Source organism: Schistocerca americana, chromosome 3, assembly GCF_021461395.2.
Source record: "Schistocerca americana isolate TAMUIC-IGC-003095 chromosome 3, iqSchAmer2.1, whole genome shotgun sequence".
In the NCBI taxonomy this organism is placed as follows: Eukaryota; Metazoa; Arthropoda; class Insecta; order Orthoptera; family Acrididae; genus Schistocerca; species Schistocerca americana.
In genome coordinates, this window is record NC_060121.1 from 254,424,261 (window position 1) to 254,442,551 (window position 18,291).

At 39.1% G+C, this 18,291-nt stretch overlaps 1 protein-coding gene across 1 annotated transcript in view; it reads left to right on the top strand.

The window, feature by feature from the left end:
• LOC124606694 overlaps nt 1-18,291 on the top strand; it is a 209,928-nt gene that overhangs the window by 146,917 nt on the left and 44,720 nt on the right. The window contains exons 8-9 of the mRNA XM_047138719.1: nt 3,408-3,621; nt 9,290-9,472. Coding sequence (XP_046994675.1) covers nt 3,408-3,621; nt 9,290-9,472 — 397 coding nt within the window. The remainder of the gene's footprint in view (nt 1-3,407; nt 3,622-9,289; nt 9,473-18,291) is intronic.

The following is an 18,291-nucleotide window of genomic DNA, read 5'->3' on the forward strand; positions in this document are numbered from 1 at the left end:
TGAGCTTAGATGTTCTCGAAATGTCTTTGTAAAATGACAGTGTCATCCAGATAGCAAAGGCAAATCGTCTATTCAAAGTGTCAAAGCAGGTTGTCCACCATAAATTTGAAGGTGCTTGGAGCTTTACATAATACAAACGATATCACTGTGAACTCATACAGCCCATCAAGAATTTTGAAGGCAGTCTTTTCTCAGTCAGCCTCATCAACCTCAATTTGCTAGTAACCTATCGGAATCTCAAAAGTAGAGAAATAATTTGCTTCTTTCAAGTGGTCCATGGTGTCATAAACTTGTGTCAATGCATAGACATTTTTCTTCATGATTTCATTTGGCCATCAGTAGTCAACACAGAAACACAATGTGGTAACCTCTTCCTTCAACAGAACCACAGGAGAGAGCCAAAGACTCTCTGAAAAGTCAACAATGTCATCTTGCAGCATCTTCTCCACTTCCTCCACAATTACCCGTCATTCAGCTACATTACTGCTGGGTAATTAGTGTATGATCCCAGTGTTTGACACTAAGCTGCCCTTTCTGGAATGGTTTAGCTGTACCAATGCACATATATGTAGGTCTGAGTTGTGGCTGCTCAAGAAAGTTAGTGATCCAAAGTTCCCCTTAATCACCCACAATGTTTATGATCATTATTGCTGACACAGGCATTATAGTGTGTATGCAGCACTGTATCAAACACAGTGCTCAGCTAACTTTGTGCAGATTCATGTTTAGCATTTAAGCCCAGACCTTTGTCCTGCTCTGCTGGAGACTTTCTGGCAGGCCTAGGAACAGAGAGGGTCTCCTGTTTCATGCTATGTACCAGTGGTGCTTTATTTTAAACTAATTTAACCTCTGTTATTTACTTTATATAGACTCAAATTTTATATGCACCAGAAATGGGACACACATCCTGAAACTTGTTTTGTGCGTTCCTTTTAGGCTTTTACATCATCTAATTGGAGCCATGGCAATATAGATGTTTTGAAGTATCTGTTGCATCCACATTTAAACCACAATCAAGTCCAAATGTGTAGGCAGAGTCATCAGTGAAGTTCAACACTTAGGACTGAAAGCACATTTATTACTGATACCAACATACAGCCAGAACAGAACTGATCTCCTACATGGAGAGTCCAGTACACACATCAAATATTCCAGGATGCTAATATTTATACAGCCATTGAATATCCAACAAACATTAAAAACACAAGATATTTCAAGAACCTTCCAGAAACTATAAGTATGAAATAACAAGTAATGATTGCTGGTGGTCGGGTTTGAACCAGCTACCCACAGCACATCAGGCAGCGATGCTAACCACTGTACATCACCAAATGTATAAGAGCTTGTGGCACTATTGTTATGATGGGGTTGTCACTTTCGAAGGCATTTTGCAACTATTGCCAGTTTCCCCTCCTCTCCCCTGCCCCCTTTCCCTTATGGAGGAATCTGTGTTGTCCCCCTTTTGTCTGTATTCAGTGTAATCATCTGGTCAAATGTAACATCATTCATCATTTTCCAAAGTGCTTGCACATCATCTGTCTAAGGCAGAAAATGGAGGTGGAAAACTGTCTACAAACCATATCCAAACTGGGAAGTGTACTGGCCCTCATAATTAATGTGTGAAGTGGAGCTGACATGGGGACAGTACACCTCCTTGTGGTCTGGAACCAAGTAATTATTATAATGCAACTGTAATTGTGAGTTGTCCCATAATCATAGTTTTTCTTATTATGAGCTAATTATAATATTTATACAAATTGTAATTGTCTTTTTTCCCCTATCTACAATAGGTGTAAGAACACACGACAGGATTTCTGGGATCAATAAAAATCAGATCAAATCAAATGAAATTCATAGAGGATACTATAATTATAGAGTTTGAGATCTCCAAAACATAATGTTTTTTTAACTTTTTGTTCACATACAGACAGATATGTATAGAAAAACTTTCATTATTCCATGTTTTTTTAAATATAAGGCTTACACACATATAATGTTGGCTCATAAGAATAAATAAGTTCTGAAATATAAAGTCAGAAAATAACTGAAGTCATCTTTTAATACTTCAGATATATAATAACTTCAAATTAACTTGTCTTTTTTCCAGTTGTGAAACTTGCAAACTATTTTTCATACTACATTTGTAAAATCTGAGGTGGTCTTATTTAGATATATATTTGTATTACCAACTCAAAAATTAAAAAGAAAACTTCAGTATATCTTCCTTTTACCACATAGTACTGCACTTTTGTGGGCAAACAAATAACATTTTATCAGTAACATGGGCCATACATGTTTAAACAGATATTCATTATCAGTCAAGATCACAATTACAGTTCTTTTGTGATTACTGGTTTTGATTTATTTAACACACCATCTCCTGATCACTCAGTATGACAGCAGTAGGTCTGGTTGATAAATGTACTGTATGGGACATAAAAGATAACATTCTGTGTGGTATGCTCATTCATTAGACCTATTACTATTGTAGTTTGCAACAAGAAGTGATCATGGCGCACATGTAGACACAATGTCTTTTTGCATAAAATTACACATCTTTTTAGTACTGTTAAATCAAACAACGGAAAACCCAGGATGTAATGTGAAACCAGTCATGTGGTGCACAAGCTAAGCTGCAACCACTGTGCTGAATTCTATGCTGGCATGACAACCAACAAGCTGTCTGTCTGCATGAATGGCCACCGACAACCTGTGGCCAAGAAACAAGTGGACCACCCTGTTACTGAACACGCTGCCAACCATGATACTCTTCATTTCAATGACTGCTTCACAGCCTGTGCTGTATGGATCCTTCCCACCAACACCAGCTTTTCTGAATTGCACAGTGGAGAACTTTCTCTGCAGTACATCCTACATTCCCGTAACCCTCCTCGCCTCAGCCTTTGTTAGTCGCTGTCCTCACCCATCCAGCCCCTTCCCTGCTCCCATTCCGGCACTACACAGACATCATTCCACCACCACACCCAGTCTCTTTTTTTAATTTATTTTATTTTTTATTTGTTTCTCTCTATTTCTCTCCTTTTCCGCTACTCCCCCCCCCCCCCCCCCCCACCTCTTGCCTGCCCGCCATCCAATCTGCAGCACTTCACTGTCGACCATCCCCACCATGCTATCTCTCCCCCTCCCCGCCCCAGCCTCCTCCTTTCCTCCACCCAGTCACCACTCTCAACATGTACTGGTGCTGCTGCTCGCAGTGTGGTTTCAGTTGCCTAGACTGCAGTCGTGTGTGTGAGTTGTGTTTTTTTTTTATTAGTACTGTGAAATGATACACATATTACAGAAGACATTACAATTTTTAATGATTTTCAGGCACTTGTATACAAATTATATATCATCTGTAAAGCACATAAATCACACATGAACACAATATTGATTTTGTTTCATAGGTAGATGATGGACACCAGTTCATAGTGGATGAAGCAGAACCTTGTGACACTGTACAGAAAGAGGTGGATGAAATTCCTTATGAAAGTATGACATTCACAATGCGTTGGAAGACAAGACTTCAACCAGGCAATAAACTGCCAACCAAAAAGCGGCATCATGGTTTTCGAACCAAATGGCAAGATACTGAAGAAGTAATAAATAGTGGTCTTCTTGGTAGGTATAACAACATATTTCATGTAAGTACTCAATATTTGAAATCAGATGACATGTTACTGAGCTACATTAGTGTAGTATGATGTTGCCAGTTTACTTTTCTTCTGGTGAAAAACATTTTTGCTTTAGTTAATGCAATAACCTTTTTTAAGCAAACTGTGTCTGCTCCCTTAACAAATTAGTAAGTAACTAGTCAACAGATATTGATACTCTTGTAGAAATATTCATTTGATTCATAAGCCACTTTGTAATTCTGGCGTAGGGTTTGTCTGACGCCATATGAATGGTGTCATGAGCCACCATAACAAAAGAAGCCATCTAAGTTGAAGGTGGACGGTTGTGGACAGTTCTAAGGAGTGTTCAGTTGGTTAAGCCAGTTACTAGTAGGGTGATTGGTATGATTCAGTTCCGTCAAATACACTGACAGGAAAAAAAATCACAACACGAAGAAGAAGTTGTGTTACAAAAACAAAGGTTGGTTGGCATGTTTTTACTTCTCTTTTAGATTTTGCCCCAGATGCATAAGAGTGGCCCTACTAGCACCACTATGAGGATGCAAATCATGTTTGCTTTAAATACATGCTGTAATGGTCATGAGCATTAGTTACCTTTGAGGCTGGATGTGGTGAGTTGATGAGGGTCAAGATTGCCTTCAGGGTGACAAAGATGCCATTATCAACATCTCACTGAGTTTGAGCAAAGTCATGTAATAAGGTTACAAGAAGCTGGATGTTCCTTCCGTGATACTTCAGAAAAACTTGGTAGGAATATAGTCACTGTATGTGGCTGCTGGCATCAGAGGTCATGTGAATGTACAGTCACAAGATCAGGCTCTGGACAGCCACTTAGCACTACCAAAAGGGATGACCATTGTGTTTGGCATATGTTTCTGGTGCATTGTATTACATCTGCGGCAGCAATACAGGCAGCAGTTGGCACCACAATTACACGACAGTCTTTTACAAATCGGTTACTCCATGGACAGCTCCAAGCCAGATGCCCTGTATCATGCATTCCGATGACCCCCAAACCACCACAATTTGCGACATCAGTGGTATCAAGCAGGAGCTCATTGGAGGACAGGGTGGAGGTCTGTTGTGTTTTCTGATGAAAACTGGTTCTGCCTCAGTGCCAGTGATGGCTGTGTGTTGGTTAGTAGGAGGACAGTTCAAGCCTGCAATCAACCTGTTTGTGTGCTAGACACACTGAACCTACACCTCGAGATACACCCTGGGGTGCAATTTTGTATTACAGCAAGAGTACTCTTGTGGTTATACCACACACCCTGATTGCAAATTTGTAGGTCAGTCTGGCAGTTCGACCTGTTGTGCTGCCATTAATGAACAGCATTCCAAAGGGTGTTTTCCAACAGGATAACAGTCACCCACATACTGCTATCATAACCCAACATGCTCTACAAGATGTTGACGTGTTGCCTTGGCCTGCTTAATCACCAGATGTGTCTCTAGTCAAGCACATATGGGAGGTCATGGACGCCAACTGCAGCATCATCTACAACGGTTGCCCAGAAAGTAATACACTGCATTTTTTCTTCAACAATTCTTTATTGAACATAATGAGAATTATTTCCACATAATATGCATCCTGTTCTATGGTCTTCCTCCAGCGCTAAACAAAAGTGTGTATGCCCTATCGGTACCAATCCTTGTCCTGGTGGCGGAGCCAGTGCTTCACTGTGTGAATCACCTCCTCCTCATCCTCAAAATGTCTCCCATGAATGGATCCTTTAAGGGCCTGAGCACGTAGAAGCTCACTGCAACATGTCAGGTGTGACAGCCATGGATGGTCTCCCCAACAGCTGCAAATCATGGAGCTCCTCTGAACTGCCTTCTGATGACCTCACCCTCTGTGCCCAGTGGCTAACTGTACTTCTGTCAACAGCAGCAAGTGGTTGTAAATATTCCTGACAGTTTCTTTCTCTGCAGTCAGAAATTCAATGACAGCATGTTGCTTGTAATGTACATCACCTATACATGCTATTTTGAAACTGTCCTGCTGCTACAATATCTGTCATACGAGATGCACTCACTCAGGAGACTTCAAACAATACATATGTAACGTTTTGCATTCGTATAATTGTTTTTGGCAGAGAAAAAAATGTGATGCATCACTTTCTGGGCAACCCTCATACAGCCAGCATTAACCGTTCCTTTATTGACCAACCAGATGCAACAGGCATAGAACTTCATCCCAGAAACTGACATTTGGCACCTGCACAACACAATGCATGCACATATGATGCATGCATTGAACATTCTGGTGATAACACCTGTTATTAAAGTACCAGCATTTCACATTTACTTACATTAACCTGTGATCTTGCAGTGTTAATCACTTAAATATATTACCTAGGCAAACATATTCCTGAAATTTCATTACTTTACATTAATTATTATTTGTTATTGTGATCTCTTTTCTGTCAGTGTAGTATGATGGCAACAGTGACTACATCATGCTCAGTGGAGTTAATGTCTTTTTTGTGCTGAATAATAATAGACAAACTTTACAGAAAATTTTTGTTTGTTTTTCAATTATTTGAAATCACCTCAAATATTACATGACACACAGACCTGCAATCTTGGACAAATTAATGACCACATGATAAGCATAAATAAATCCAAGTGAGTTGGGAATTAAAAAATCTGACAGGTTCCAGGCTTTTGCAAAGAAAAAGCAATGAGGTGTGGTACATATTGCTTTTACTGCAATGCCATTATATTTACTTCACTGAAGTGACATCTGGAAATCAGGTAACAACAATCCATCAATTTCTAGAAAATCTATACTACTATATAAAGACAAGATGCTGTCCATCATTGTTTACAAAAATCTCAAAAAGTTCTTGACTGATTTACTTTTTTTCATACATTACTCTAACAAACATTTGGATGACTTACCAAAGGATAAAGCACTGGTAGATAGACACAATAAAAACACACAAACACACACACAGATTTCAAGCTTTTGCAACCCAAAGTTGCTTCATCGGGAAAGAGGGGAGGATAGGGAAAGACAAAAGGATGTGGGTTTTAAGGGAGAGGGTAAGGAGTCATTCCAATCCCGGGAGCGGAAAGACTTACCTTAGGGGGAAAAAAGGACAGGTATACACTCACGCACACACACACACACATATCCATCCGCACATATACAGACATATATAAAAACAAAGATGAGGTGACTTACCGAATGAAAGCGCTGGCAGGTCGATAGACACACAAACAAACACAAACATACACACAAAATTCAAGCTTTCGCAACAAACTGTTGCCTCATCAGGAAAGAGGGAAGGAGAGGGGAAGACGAAAGGAAGTGGGTTTTAAGGGAGAGGGTAAGGAGTCATTCCAATCCCGGGAGCGGAAAGACTTACCTTAGGGGGAAAAAAGGACAGGTATGTCTGCTTGTGTCTGTATGTGTGGATGGATATGTGCGTGTGTGCGAGTGTATACCTGTCCTTTTGTCCTTTTTTCCCCCTAAGGTAAGTCTTTCCGCTCCCGGGATTGGAATGACTCCTTACCCTCTCCCTTAAAACCCACTTCCTTTCGTCTTCCCCTCTCCTTCCCTCTTTCCTGATGAGGCAACAGTTTGTTGCGAGAGCTTGACTTTTGTGTGTATGTTTGTGTTTGTTTTTGTGTCTATCGACCTGCCAGCGCTTTCGTTCGGTAAGTCACCTCATCTTTGTTTTTATATATAATTTTTCCCATGTGGAGTGTTTCCCTCTATTATATTGATATCATATACAGACATATACAAAGATGAAACATTGTTTAATATTATTTCCAAAAATCTTGAAAATTTCTGGACTGATTTACTTTGGATTTTTACATGATGCTCTAATAAACATTCTGACAGACATAGCCTATCTCTCTCTCTCTCTCTCTCTCTCTCTCTCTCTCTCTCTCTCTCTCTCTCTCTCTCTCTTTCTTTCTCTTTTCAGTCCCACCTTACAGTTTTGTGATTAAATAATTATTTATCAGATCATCACAGAGATGCTCATATAACTCTAGTGGGTAACACTGCAAGAGGACTGTACTTCATGGAAAGGTGTACTGTAAAAATTCCATGAGTGTATATTCTGAGAAAGGTCAAACTGTATGTTACTTTATCTCACATACATCTCAAAGAATCTCATTGTGATTCATGATTTAAAATCACCTCAAATATAACATGACACACAGACCTGTAATCTTGGATAAATTAATGACCACATGATAAGCATAAATAAATCCAAGTGAGTTGGGAATTAAAAAATCTGACAGGTTCCAGGCTTTTGCAAAGAAAAAGCAATGAGGTGTGGTATATATTGCTTTTACTGCAATGCCATTATATTTACTTCACTGAAGTGACATCTGGAAATCGGATAACAACAATCCATCAATTTCTAGAAAATCTATACTACTATATAAAGACAAGATGCTGTCCATCATTGTTTACAAAAATCTCAAAAAGTTCTTGACTGATTTACTGTTTTTCATACATTACTCTAACAAACATTTGGATGACTTACCAAACGATAAAGCACTGGTAGATAGATACAATAAAAAACACACAAACACACACACAGATTTCATCTCACATACATCTCAAAGAAGCTCATTATGATTCATTTGCAAAAGACTGACCTAACACTGAGGTTTACTGGCTTTCATTCTTCCTGTGAACCATTCACAAATGAAACAGAAAGAAGTAGAAATGAATTTAGTGTTGGAATGTAAAACAAGACCATTCACAAACTTCAAGGAAATGAATGAAGGTAATCCAGTATACATTTTAAAGAAAAACAAGCTCCTTGCACATTTAACAAATGTAACTCAGTCATGGCTTCAACTTGAACCAAAGCACATAAAATTAAAAATATATATATATTTCAGCTTACACTTACTTAAAAACTTCATGTCACTGATGTTTGTAATCAACAGCTTTTAGAAAACAACTGTGCATCAAAGAGGGATGAAATTTTTGTCAGTACCTAATTACACAGGCACAAACAAGTTCCCTAATTTTTTTTGACAGGTGCTGCTATCTTCATGTTGAGGTTGTAAACTTTTCATACTAACCTCATTGTGTTATGTTCCCATATTTTTTGTTTACTAGAAAAATTCAGTTATACTTTGTTTGAAGTATTATAATTTCCAACTTACTTAACCCACCAACAATTGTAAGGGAGTAAATTTGTGTTCATTGGCTTCAGAACAACAATTAGTTGCAAGTGCTGTTTTGTAATCACATTACAGAAGAACAAAACAATAAAATAAAAAGGAGAGTGTCAGGATCTTGTAACTCTATCATGAAGGTAACTAAAGTTCTGTTGAGAATTGTTTTATATTCGATTTCTGCAGGAAAAAAATGGAATGCAGTGAACAACTTTTCTGAAAACCCAAAAAGCAATTACAGCTTAAAGATACATACTGGTATATCATAGATCATAAATACCTTAAAAACTGTAAAGCAAAGTTAGAGTAACAAAGGAGCTGTGTACGGGGATAAACTATTTGTTGGAATGACAGTTTTTGTAAAAATTAGTTTGATTAAGCAAATTGTGAAACAAGAGCTTTTTGTTTTAAACTGTTTGTTTCTAAGGAATATATTATATCATTGATATTATTCTCTCCATTTTGCTTTTAACAGTTAATGCGTGCATTTCTTGCAGATTCTATGACACCACAACAAGTAAAGCTACAGGAAGCAAAATTTGAAATTATTACTTCAGAGCTTTCGTACTATAAGTCTTTGTGTATACTTGAGCGCATGTTTGCAGAAAATCCCACTCTGAATAAGATAGAAATTCTGCCTCATAAGGACAGAGAAATTCTATTCTCACAAGTAAAACCAGGTAAGGGAGAATTTCATGCTATTTTTACTATATTAAATACAATAAATTGTAGTTATAGCCCATAAGCTGATGTAGCATTCAGTGAAGAGTACCTTGCACTCATTTTTATCGAAATACCATATAGTAAATTCACTGTTTTGTGTTTTGTGATGTGCCTTAATTTATTTAATTTTACCATTGTATGTGGCGTGTATAGGTTAACAACATTATTATTGATCCTTTTTGGTTCTCAGTAGTGTTTTTTTTTCTTTGGTCATTTTAAATTTTACATTTTTCGTGTTCAGGGATCTCCTCACTGCCATAGTGTCATCATAATCAGAAGGGAGAAGAACATAAATACATTATGTGATCAAAAGTATCCAGACACCCCAAAAACATATGTTTTTCATATTAGGTGCATTGTGCTGCCACCTACTGCTAGGTACCCCATAACAGCAACCTCAGTAGTCATTAGACGTCGTGAGTGAGCAGAATGGGGCACTCCGTGGAACTCACAGACTTCGAACATGTGTCGTACGTATGCACACGAGATTTCCACACTCCTAAACATCCCTAGGTTCACTGTTTCCAATGTTAAAGTGAAGTCGAAATGTGAAGGGACACATACAGCACAAAAGCGTAAAGGGTGATCTTGTCTGTTGACTCCCAGAGACCGCCGACAGTTGAAGAGGGTCATAATGTGTAATAGGCAGACATCTATCCAGACCATCACACAGGAATTCCTAACTGCATCAGGATCCACTGCAAGTACTATAACAGTTAGGCAGGAGGTGAGAAAACTTGCGTTTCATGGTCGAGCAGCTGCTCATAAGCCACAAATCACGCCGGTAAATGCCAAACAATGCCTCACTTGGTATAAGAAGCGTTAACATCGGACAATTGAACAGTGGAAAAATGTTGTGTGAAGTGACATTGTGGCAATCCGATGGCAGGGTGTGGGTATGGTAAATGCCCAGTGAACATCTTCTGCCAGTGTGTGTAGCGCCAACAGTAAAATTCCGAGGCGGTGGTGTTACGGTGTGGTCATGTTTTTCATGGAGGGGGCTTGCACCCCTTGTTGTTTTGTGTGGCACTATCACAGCACGGGCCTATATCGATGTTTTAAGCACCTTCTTGCTTCCCACTTGAAGAGCAGTTCAGGGATGGTGATTGCACCTTTCAACACAATCAAGCATCTGTTCATAATGCACGGCCTGTGGCAGAGTGGTTACACGACAATAACACCCCTGTAATGGACTGGCCTGCACAGAGTCCTGACCTGAATCCTATAGAACACCTTGGGGTTGTTTTGGAATGCCAACTTCGTGCCAGGCCTCACCGACCAACATCGATACCTCTCTTCAGTGCAGCACTCCGTGAAGAAAGGGCTGTAATTCCACAAGAAACCTTCCAGCATCTGACTGAATGTATGCCTGCAAGAGTGGAAGCTGTCATCAAGGCTAAGGTTGGACCAACACTATATTGAATTCCAGCATTACCAATGGAGGGTGCCACGAAGTTGTAAGTTATTTCCAGCCAGGTGTCCGGATAGTTTTGATCACATACTGCAGATCAAGCACCCATGAATACTTTTAATTTTGTTCCACATGTTTTCATATTTTATCTGCTTGCATTTTAGATATCTGAAGTGTAAATGAGAATAAGGCTGCAATTGACCTTGACTGGCCTGTTTCAGTATTCATACTAAATGGTTCATTAAATAGATGTTTGACACTCTGCCATGTGAGCCGAAACCAAACCTGACTCATGAACTCACCTCATCAGCAAATCTCCTGAATGACTCACTCTTCAAATAAGGGAAGGGTGAGATTGAAGAGATTTGGAGCAGTTTGTTGTTAGAATCCTTTGTAAATTTTAAATGTGGTTGGCTCTCTTATCATTTCTCGCACAGTGTTTTGTTTGGCTTTTCTACTGTTCTCAAGTTCTGACAATAAGATATATCAAAGATCATGCAGCTCATTATAAAATATTTTAAATTTCACAAATTATTCAGCAAGTAAGGTTTGTCCACTTTACTTATATACCAACGTTGATTACATCAGTATTTCATTTTTATTTCCTTGTTCAGTCTGTCATAATTTCTCAGAGTTCTGTTAATAAACTATAATTTGACATTTGCCTTCTGCACCATAGGCTCATGTACCAGTCCTACATTTACTGCTGTGAACTATGAGGTCAAGGAAATAGATCAGTTCAGTGTTATTAAAAATGTTAAAACAATACAGGACAATGTTCTGCTGGGTTAATGATTCCTTTTATCCACATATTTTGATAGCAGACCTTGGTAGTGCTAGTGCCAATAATAAAATTTTAATATAGCTTGTGCTACAGCTATTAGTTTTATTTTATTGTCATTTCTAGAACAATATAAATGAAAAGATTTTTCCACAGCCACATAATTGTTTTTCTAATTATGGGAACAAGTGAATGAAAACAAATGATTCAGCTAATTGTAGTTTTATGTATCAGTTAGATTATTATTCATTTATTTCTTTTGAAAGAAACCATTCTGTGGGAGCATCTGCATGAAAACAATTGACAGTCCATTGAAGTGTTGCATACTGACTGAGTTATTCATTCTTTCTTTTTGAGTGAAACAGGTCTAGTTTTCTGTCAGTTGAACCATGTATTCATTCTTTCAACTGAAACCCCTGGAGGGGAGAGAGGAAAGAAACTATTGATTTCAGCTGCATTGGGACTTTATGCATTATCAGGTGCAATGTGTGAAAATGTGTGCCAGACTGGGATTTGAACCTGGGATCTCCTGCTTACTAGGCCACTGCATTAACCACTGCACCATCTGGACACAGTGTTTATCACAGTTGCATAGACTCTCAGCACATGTTCCTGCTGGCCCACATTCCCATGCAGCCCCTCCTATCTGCAGTCCTCGTCCATGTCTTCCATGCTTGCTGCTTCAACTATGAAGACATTCAAGACATACATTTTCATTCAGATGCAGACTCATTACAGAAACAGACCACCATTATTATCTGAGCCTACACTGGACATAAGTACTCCACCAGACTAGTTCAAAAGCAGGTCTCCCAGGCCATCATATCCAACCCTGGTACTGTTGATACATCCAAAAAACAATTTCAGAGTACATCGCTTGTCACTCAGTATTATCCTGGTCTTGTGTGTGTCAGTAAGCTACTTTGACAAGGCCATGACATCCTACAATCGTACCCTGAAATGAGAACCATTCAGTCTGCAATTTTGTCCACTACCTCTAGAATAACTTTTCGTCATCCTCCCAATCTCTGCAATATCCTTGTCAGACCCTATGCTCCTTCTGCACCCATCTCCCTGCCCTATGGCTCCTACCCCTGTGACTCACCCTGGTGCAAGACTTGCCCTATGCACCCTCCTACCACACCACCCATACCAGCCTTGTAACTGGCAAACCATACATTATTAAAGGTAGAGCCACTTGTGAAATGGCACATATCGTATACCATCTGTTATGTAAACACTGTTCCACCTTTTAGATTGGCATGACTAGCACCAAGTTATCAGTTATGATGAATGGGCACAGGCAGAGGGTGTGTACCAGCAACATACAATATCCTATGGCAGAGCATGCTCTACAACATGACAGTCATGACTTTGGCTCCTGTTTCACCACACATGCCATCTAGATTCTTCCCCCAGAGACCAGTATCTCAGAACTATGCAGGTGGGAACTAGAGCTACAACATGTCCTTGGTTCTTGCTACCCATCTAGCCTTAATTTACGTTAATTTCTTTTTTCTCAGTAACTATTCCTTCACAGTAACTACTCCTTTCTTCACTCCGTTTTAGTTTTCTACAGCTTCCATTTTCTGACCTGTCTATTTTTTGCTGTCTCCCTCCCTCTTCTGTTACATACAATGCACTTGGTTTTTTACTTTTATTAACTTATGCATGATGTTTTAGCAGTAATCTCCATCTTGCATATTACCTTGTTTTCCACCTCTAAGCTCTCAGGTTTTCAAATCTCATCCAGTGCAGTCCCCAACAATCAGTCTATCCTTCTCATTCCGTCCAGTAAGTCTCCCCTGACCCAGGGTTCTGGGTGATTTTTCTGAACTTTACCCCTTTTCGGAAATCTGTCCAGTTCCTTTCCCTTCACCCTTCTTCCTTCCTCTTCAACCCTTCTGCCAGAAGAAGGAGCTACTGGCTTTGAAAGCTTCCATGAGTGAAACATTTTTTTTAATATTTGCATTCTTCTGCCACTGCTTGGCAAGTAGATTTTTTATCAATCCAGTTACATTATGCTGGATACTTTGAGATCCCTGCAGTACATTGAATGTAATTGTACATCTGCAGTGGATTCATTGCCCATCAAGATGAATCAGTTATATGGATGCATGATGTCTATTCCTTTGGACATGTCTGAAAGAACAGACATCATGCAGTATCCACAGCTGTGATATATATTGTATAAGTGGAAGGTGGTGGGGAGAAACTAAAGGAAAAATAAGGAACTTTTGATTTCATCTGCATTGGGACTTTATGCAGAATCAGCAGCAGTGAATGAAAATGTCTGCCAAACCAGGTTTCAAACCCAGGATCTACCGCTTGCTAGGCAGTTGTGTTAACCATTGTGTCATCCAGACACAGTATTTATCGCAATTGCACACACTATCTTGGCATGCTTCCTTGCCAACCTACAGCTGTGGATTCCATGTGCGTCATGGTGTCTGTTGTTTTGGAAATGTATGAAAGAACAGGCGCCATGCATTCATGTAATTGATTTGCCCTTATAGTCAATGAAACCACCACCTTCAGTGTAGATGCACAATTACTTTCGACCTCCTGAGGGAATCTCAAAGTAGCAAACATGGAGAACATGGACAGGGACTGTGGATAGGTGGTGTTGAGTGGGAATGTGGATTGGCAGGGAGTGTGCTGAGACAGCCTGAGCAATTGCGGTAAACACTGTGTGAGGATGGCATAGTGGTTAATGCCACTGCCCAGTATGTAGGAGATCCCAGTCCAGCACACATTTTCAATCTTCGCCACTGATTTCTACATCTACATCTACATCTATACTCTGCAAATCATTGTGATGTGCATGACAAAATGCATACTAGTTATTAGGGTTTCTTCCCATTCCATTCAGGATGGAGCACAGGAAGAATGATTTTTCTGAAGGCCTTTTTGCATGCAGTAATTATACTAATCTTATCCTCACAATTTCTATGTGAGTGATACTTTGGGAATTGTATTTTATTTCTAGAATCATCATTCAAACCCAGTTCTGGAAACTTCGTTAATAGACTTTCTTGGGGTAGTTTACATCTATCTTCAAGAGTCTACCAGTTCAGTTCCTTCAGTATCTGTGTGATACTCTCCCACAGATCAAACAGATCTGTGACTATTCATTTTGCCCTTCTCGGTATATGTTCAACAGCTTGTATTAGTCCTATCTGGTATGGGTCCCACACACTTGGGCAATATTCCAGAGCAGGTCACAGAAGTGATTATTAAGCAATCTCCTGGTAGACTGATTGCTCTTCCCTAGTATTTTACCAGTTAACTTAAGCCTGCCGCCTGCTTTATTCATAACTGAGCCTGTGTGATCATTCCATTTCATATCCCTGCATCTCACATGCAGCTTCAGTTTACATCTCGGTGCTCTAACATCTGGTTACTCTTCTGCATTGTTAACAATTAATGTTGGTTTAATTTTGTCAGACAACAATTGGTATGATTTTCATCATTACTGTCCCAAAAGTGGTTTCCCATTTAGCTTCTTTTTGTATTTGTCTTTTGTTTCCCTATACTATTAAACTTGTATGTATTGTGCCACATAGTGGCCCCTTCATACAGCCTCCTTGTACCTCTGGTTACAATTCTCAGATGAACCAGTTCTAGTGACAAGATAGTATTTTGGCATTTTGTAATATTTTGATGGGGATGACCGTTTGTGGTAATGTTGTGTGTACTCTTATAGAGTTTGTGTGTTAAAGGACATGTTGTCAGGAAACTGATACAATGGGAAAGTAGACACAACGTGTCTCAACTTACACATGAGATTTTGTTGTTGTTTTATTTTGCTTTTAATTCTCTTGCTCTGATAGTACAATGAACAAAGGGTAGAATGGTTTTGTGGTCCATTATAGTAAGAAAATGTAGGATGAGGTTTTCTTTTTAGAGAGAGTAACATCTATATTCCTTTGAGCACCAATTACTTTTTGAAAAGAGGAGACTGCTCCTGTTTGTTTAGTGCTATGAGGTCTATTTCTACTTTTGTCTTTCAAGAAATGAAGAAATGAATATGACTTACTAAATACAACATACAATGAATGCAGCCTTTTGTGAAGCATCATCTGAAACTGAACAAGTTAATGCAACTTACAAAACCTAAGTTGTTAGCCACTATGTGTGTGTGTGTGTGTGTGTGTGTGTGTGTGTGTGTGTGTGTATTAAATTATTAAATTGGGGACCTAGACACAATGGAGAGGCTTTGTCCCGCCATAGCCTTCAGTGGTTCGCAACCCCACAACAGGCCAGCCACAGTAGTCCACCCACCCTGCTGCCACCCCATACTAAATCCAGGGTTATTGTACGGTTCGGCCCCCAGTGGACCCGACCCCCCCCCCCTCCCCTCTCCCCTGGGAATGTCTCATACCAGACAAATGTCTCATACCAGACAAGTGTACTTTCCTAAGTGGATTCTTGCCTCAGTTGAAACCAAGTGTGCATCACAGAGTTATAACACTTTTTTGTGATTTAACTACAATGCACCTGAAATGTGAACCAGTTAAATAATTTTCACTTCAACCCGTGAATAGCTCCAAAGTGCATTGATTCAAATCAATGTACAGCTGGACCTAGAAAATACTTTTTGATAACCTGGCTGTGCTGCTATTCTGATGGTATTGCTACCTCCTAAGGTTTCTGTTGTGTTCTCAGTGACTTATGTAATCACACAATGCCAGTTTCTGACAGTCAATTTGAGCAATTTATATTTTGCTGTATGCATGCATAGCTCACTACTGTAATTTATTGTTGAATTTTGATAGCTCTAGTTCCAGTCTTGCTTTTATCAGTTGACACAATGTAGATATGTTCATCATCTCCTGAATCAGCTTTTGATTTTTATATTTTAGGAATTCAGTTTTACTCAGCAGGCAAAGAGAACTTAGTTTTGCTATTTCATTTTGTAAATGGACATTCTCCTTTTATCTCATTATCCTTGCTTATAGTAGTGCACAGTTGTTTAATTTTTACATAAAATTTTGCATAACAGCTTTTCATTGTAGTTGAAGTCCAATATATTGCCTGATTTCATCAAGATATTAATTTATTCATATCAAGTGTATCGTATTACACCGTTCTCATTTTTTGATTCCTGCAACATGATGACTGCAGACATTATTGTAATTTGTCGCCTGGGTTCTCATTTAAATGACTGGTACAGATGTACAAAAGTTCAGTAGTGTCATTGCTAGCATACAGGACTCTTTTTATAGCTGTCTCATCATTAAGGTTTCACTGAATGTGTAACATACCAGCTGTTGTAGGACTGTCATCTATGCAACTGCATCCAGAGGTAATGTTACTGCGTCACTGTGGAGCTAGTGCACAATTTGTGTTATCAAAAATACATCACTAACAAAAATGGCTCTGAGCACTATGGGCAATATATTGCCTGATTTCATCAAGATATTAATTTATTTATATCAAGTGTATCGTATTACACCGTTCTCATTTTTTGATTCCTGCAACATGATGACTGCAGACATTATTGTAATTTGTCGCCTGGGTTCTCATTTAAATGACTAGTACAAATGTACAAAAGTTCAGTAATGTCATTGCTAGCATACAGGACTCCTTTTATAGTTGTCGCATCATTAAGGTTTCACTGAATGTGTAACATAGCAGCTGTTGTAGGACTGTCATCTATGCAACTGCATCCAGAGGTAATGTTACTGCGTCACTGTGGAGCTGGTGCACAATTTGTGTTGTCAAAAATACATCACTAACAAAAATGGCTCTGAGCACTATGGGACTTAACTTCTAAGGTCATTAGTCCCCTAGAACTTAGAACTGATTAAACCTAACTAACCTAAGGACATCACACACATCCATGCCCGAGGCAGGATTCGAACCTGCGACTGTAGCAGGCACGTGGTTCCAGACTGTAGCGCCTAGAACCGCTCGGCCACTTCGGCCGGCTTACATCACTAACAGGGAGCACTGGTAACATTGGCCAAGTGAGATGAGGTTCCAAGATGGAGTGAATTGTCAGCAACATTAGTGCTTTTCTTCTTTACTTTGTTACCCAACACTAGCTGCATGACCTACCATGTGCAATAAGTTGTAGGGAAGTGAAATCATAACTACAATATTTCAGTCTACATTCACATGGCTTGCAGCATTTCTATGTATTTCTCAGTTTCTTTGGAACTGTTATTCAACTGTTCATTAGCCACAAAGGATCAGTAACAAAGGTTTTTCCACTCAATATTATCTTATATGGACACACACCTCTCAATACTTTTCTCTTACATTGACAAAAATATTTTGAATTAATGTTTTCGCAGTAATTCTGCAATGAAACAGATTTCAGTACACTTACAATATAGATTTCATGCATAAAGAACCAAAATGACCAGACATGCATAGCAGCACTTCTGAAAGGAGCATTACAGAGATGCACAATCTGCTTTGGGTCAAGACAGTGAGCACTTTTTATCATGAAGAGTACTGGTGTTATCTGTGCAGTCTGGAAGCTGGTTTAATGTAACACTCCACGTTTGTCTATCCTGTGCAAGACTTCATTTCTGCATCAGTGCTGCAACAGCTTGAACCTGCTTACTGTAGTT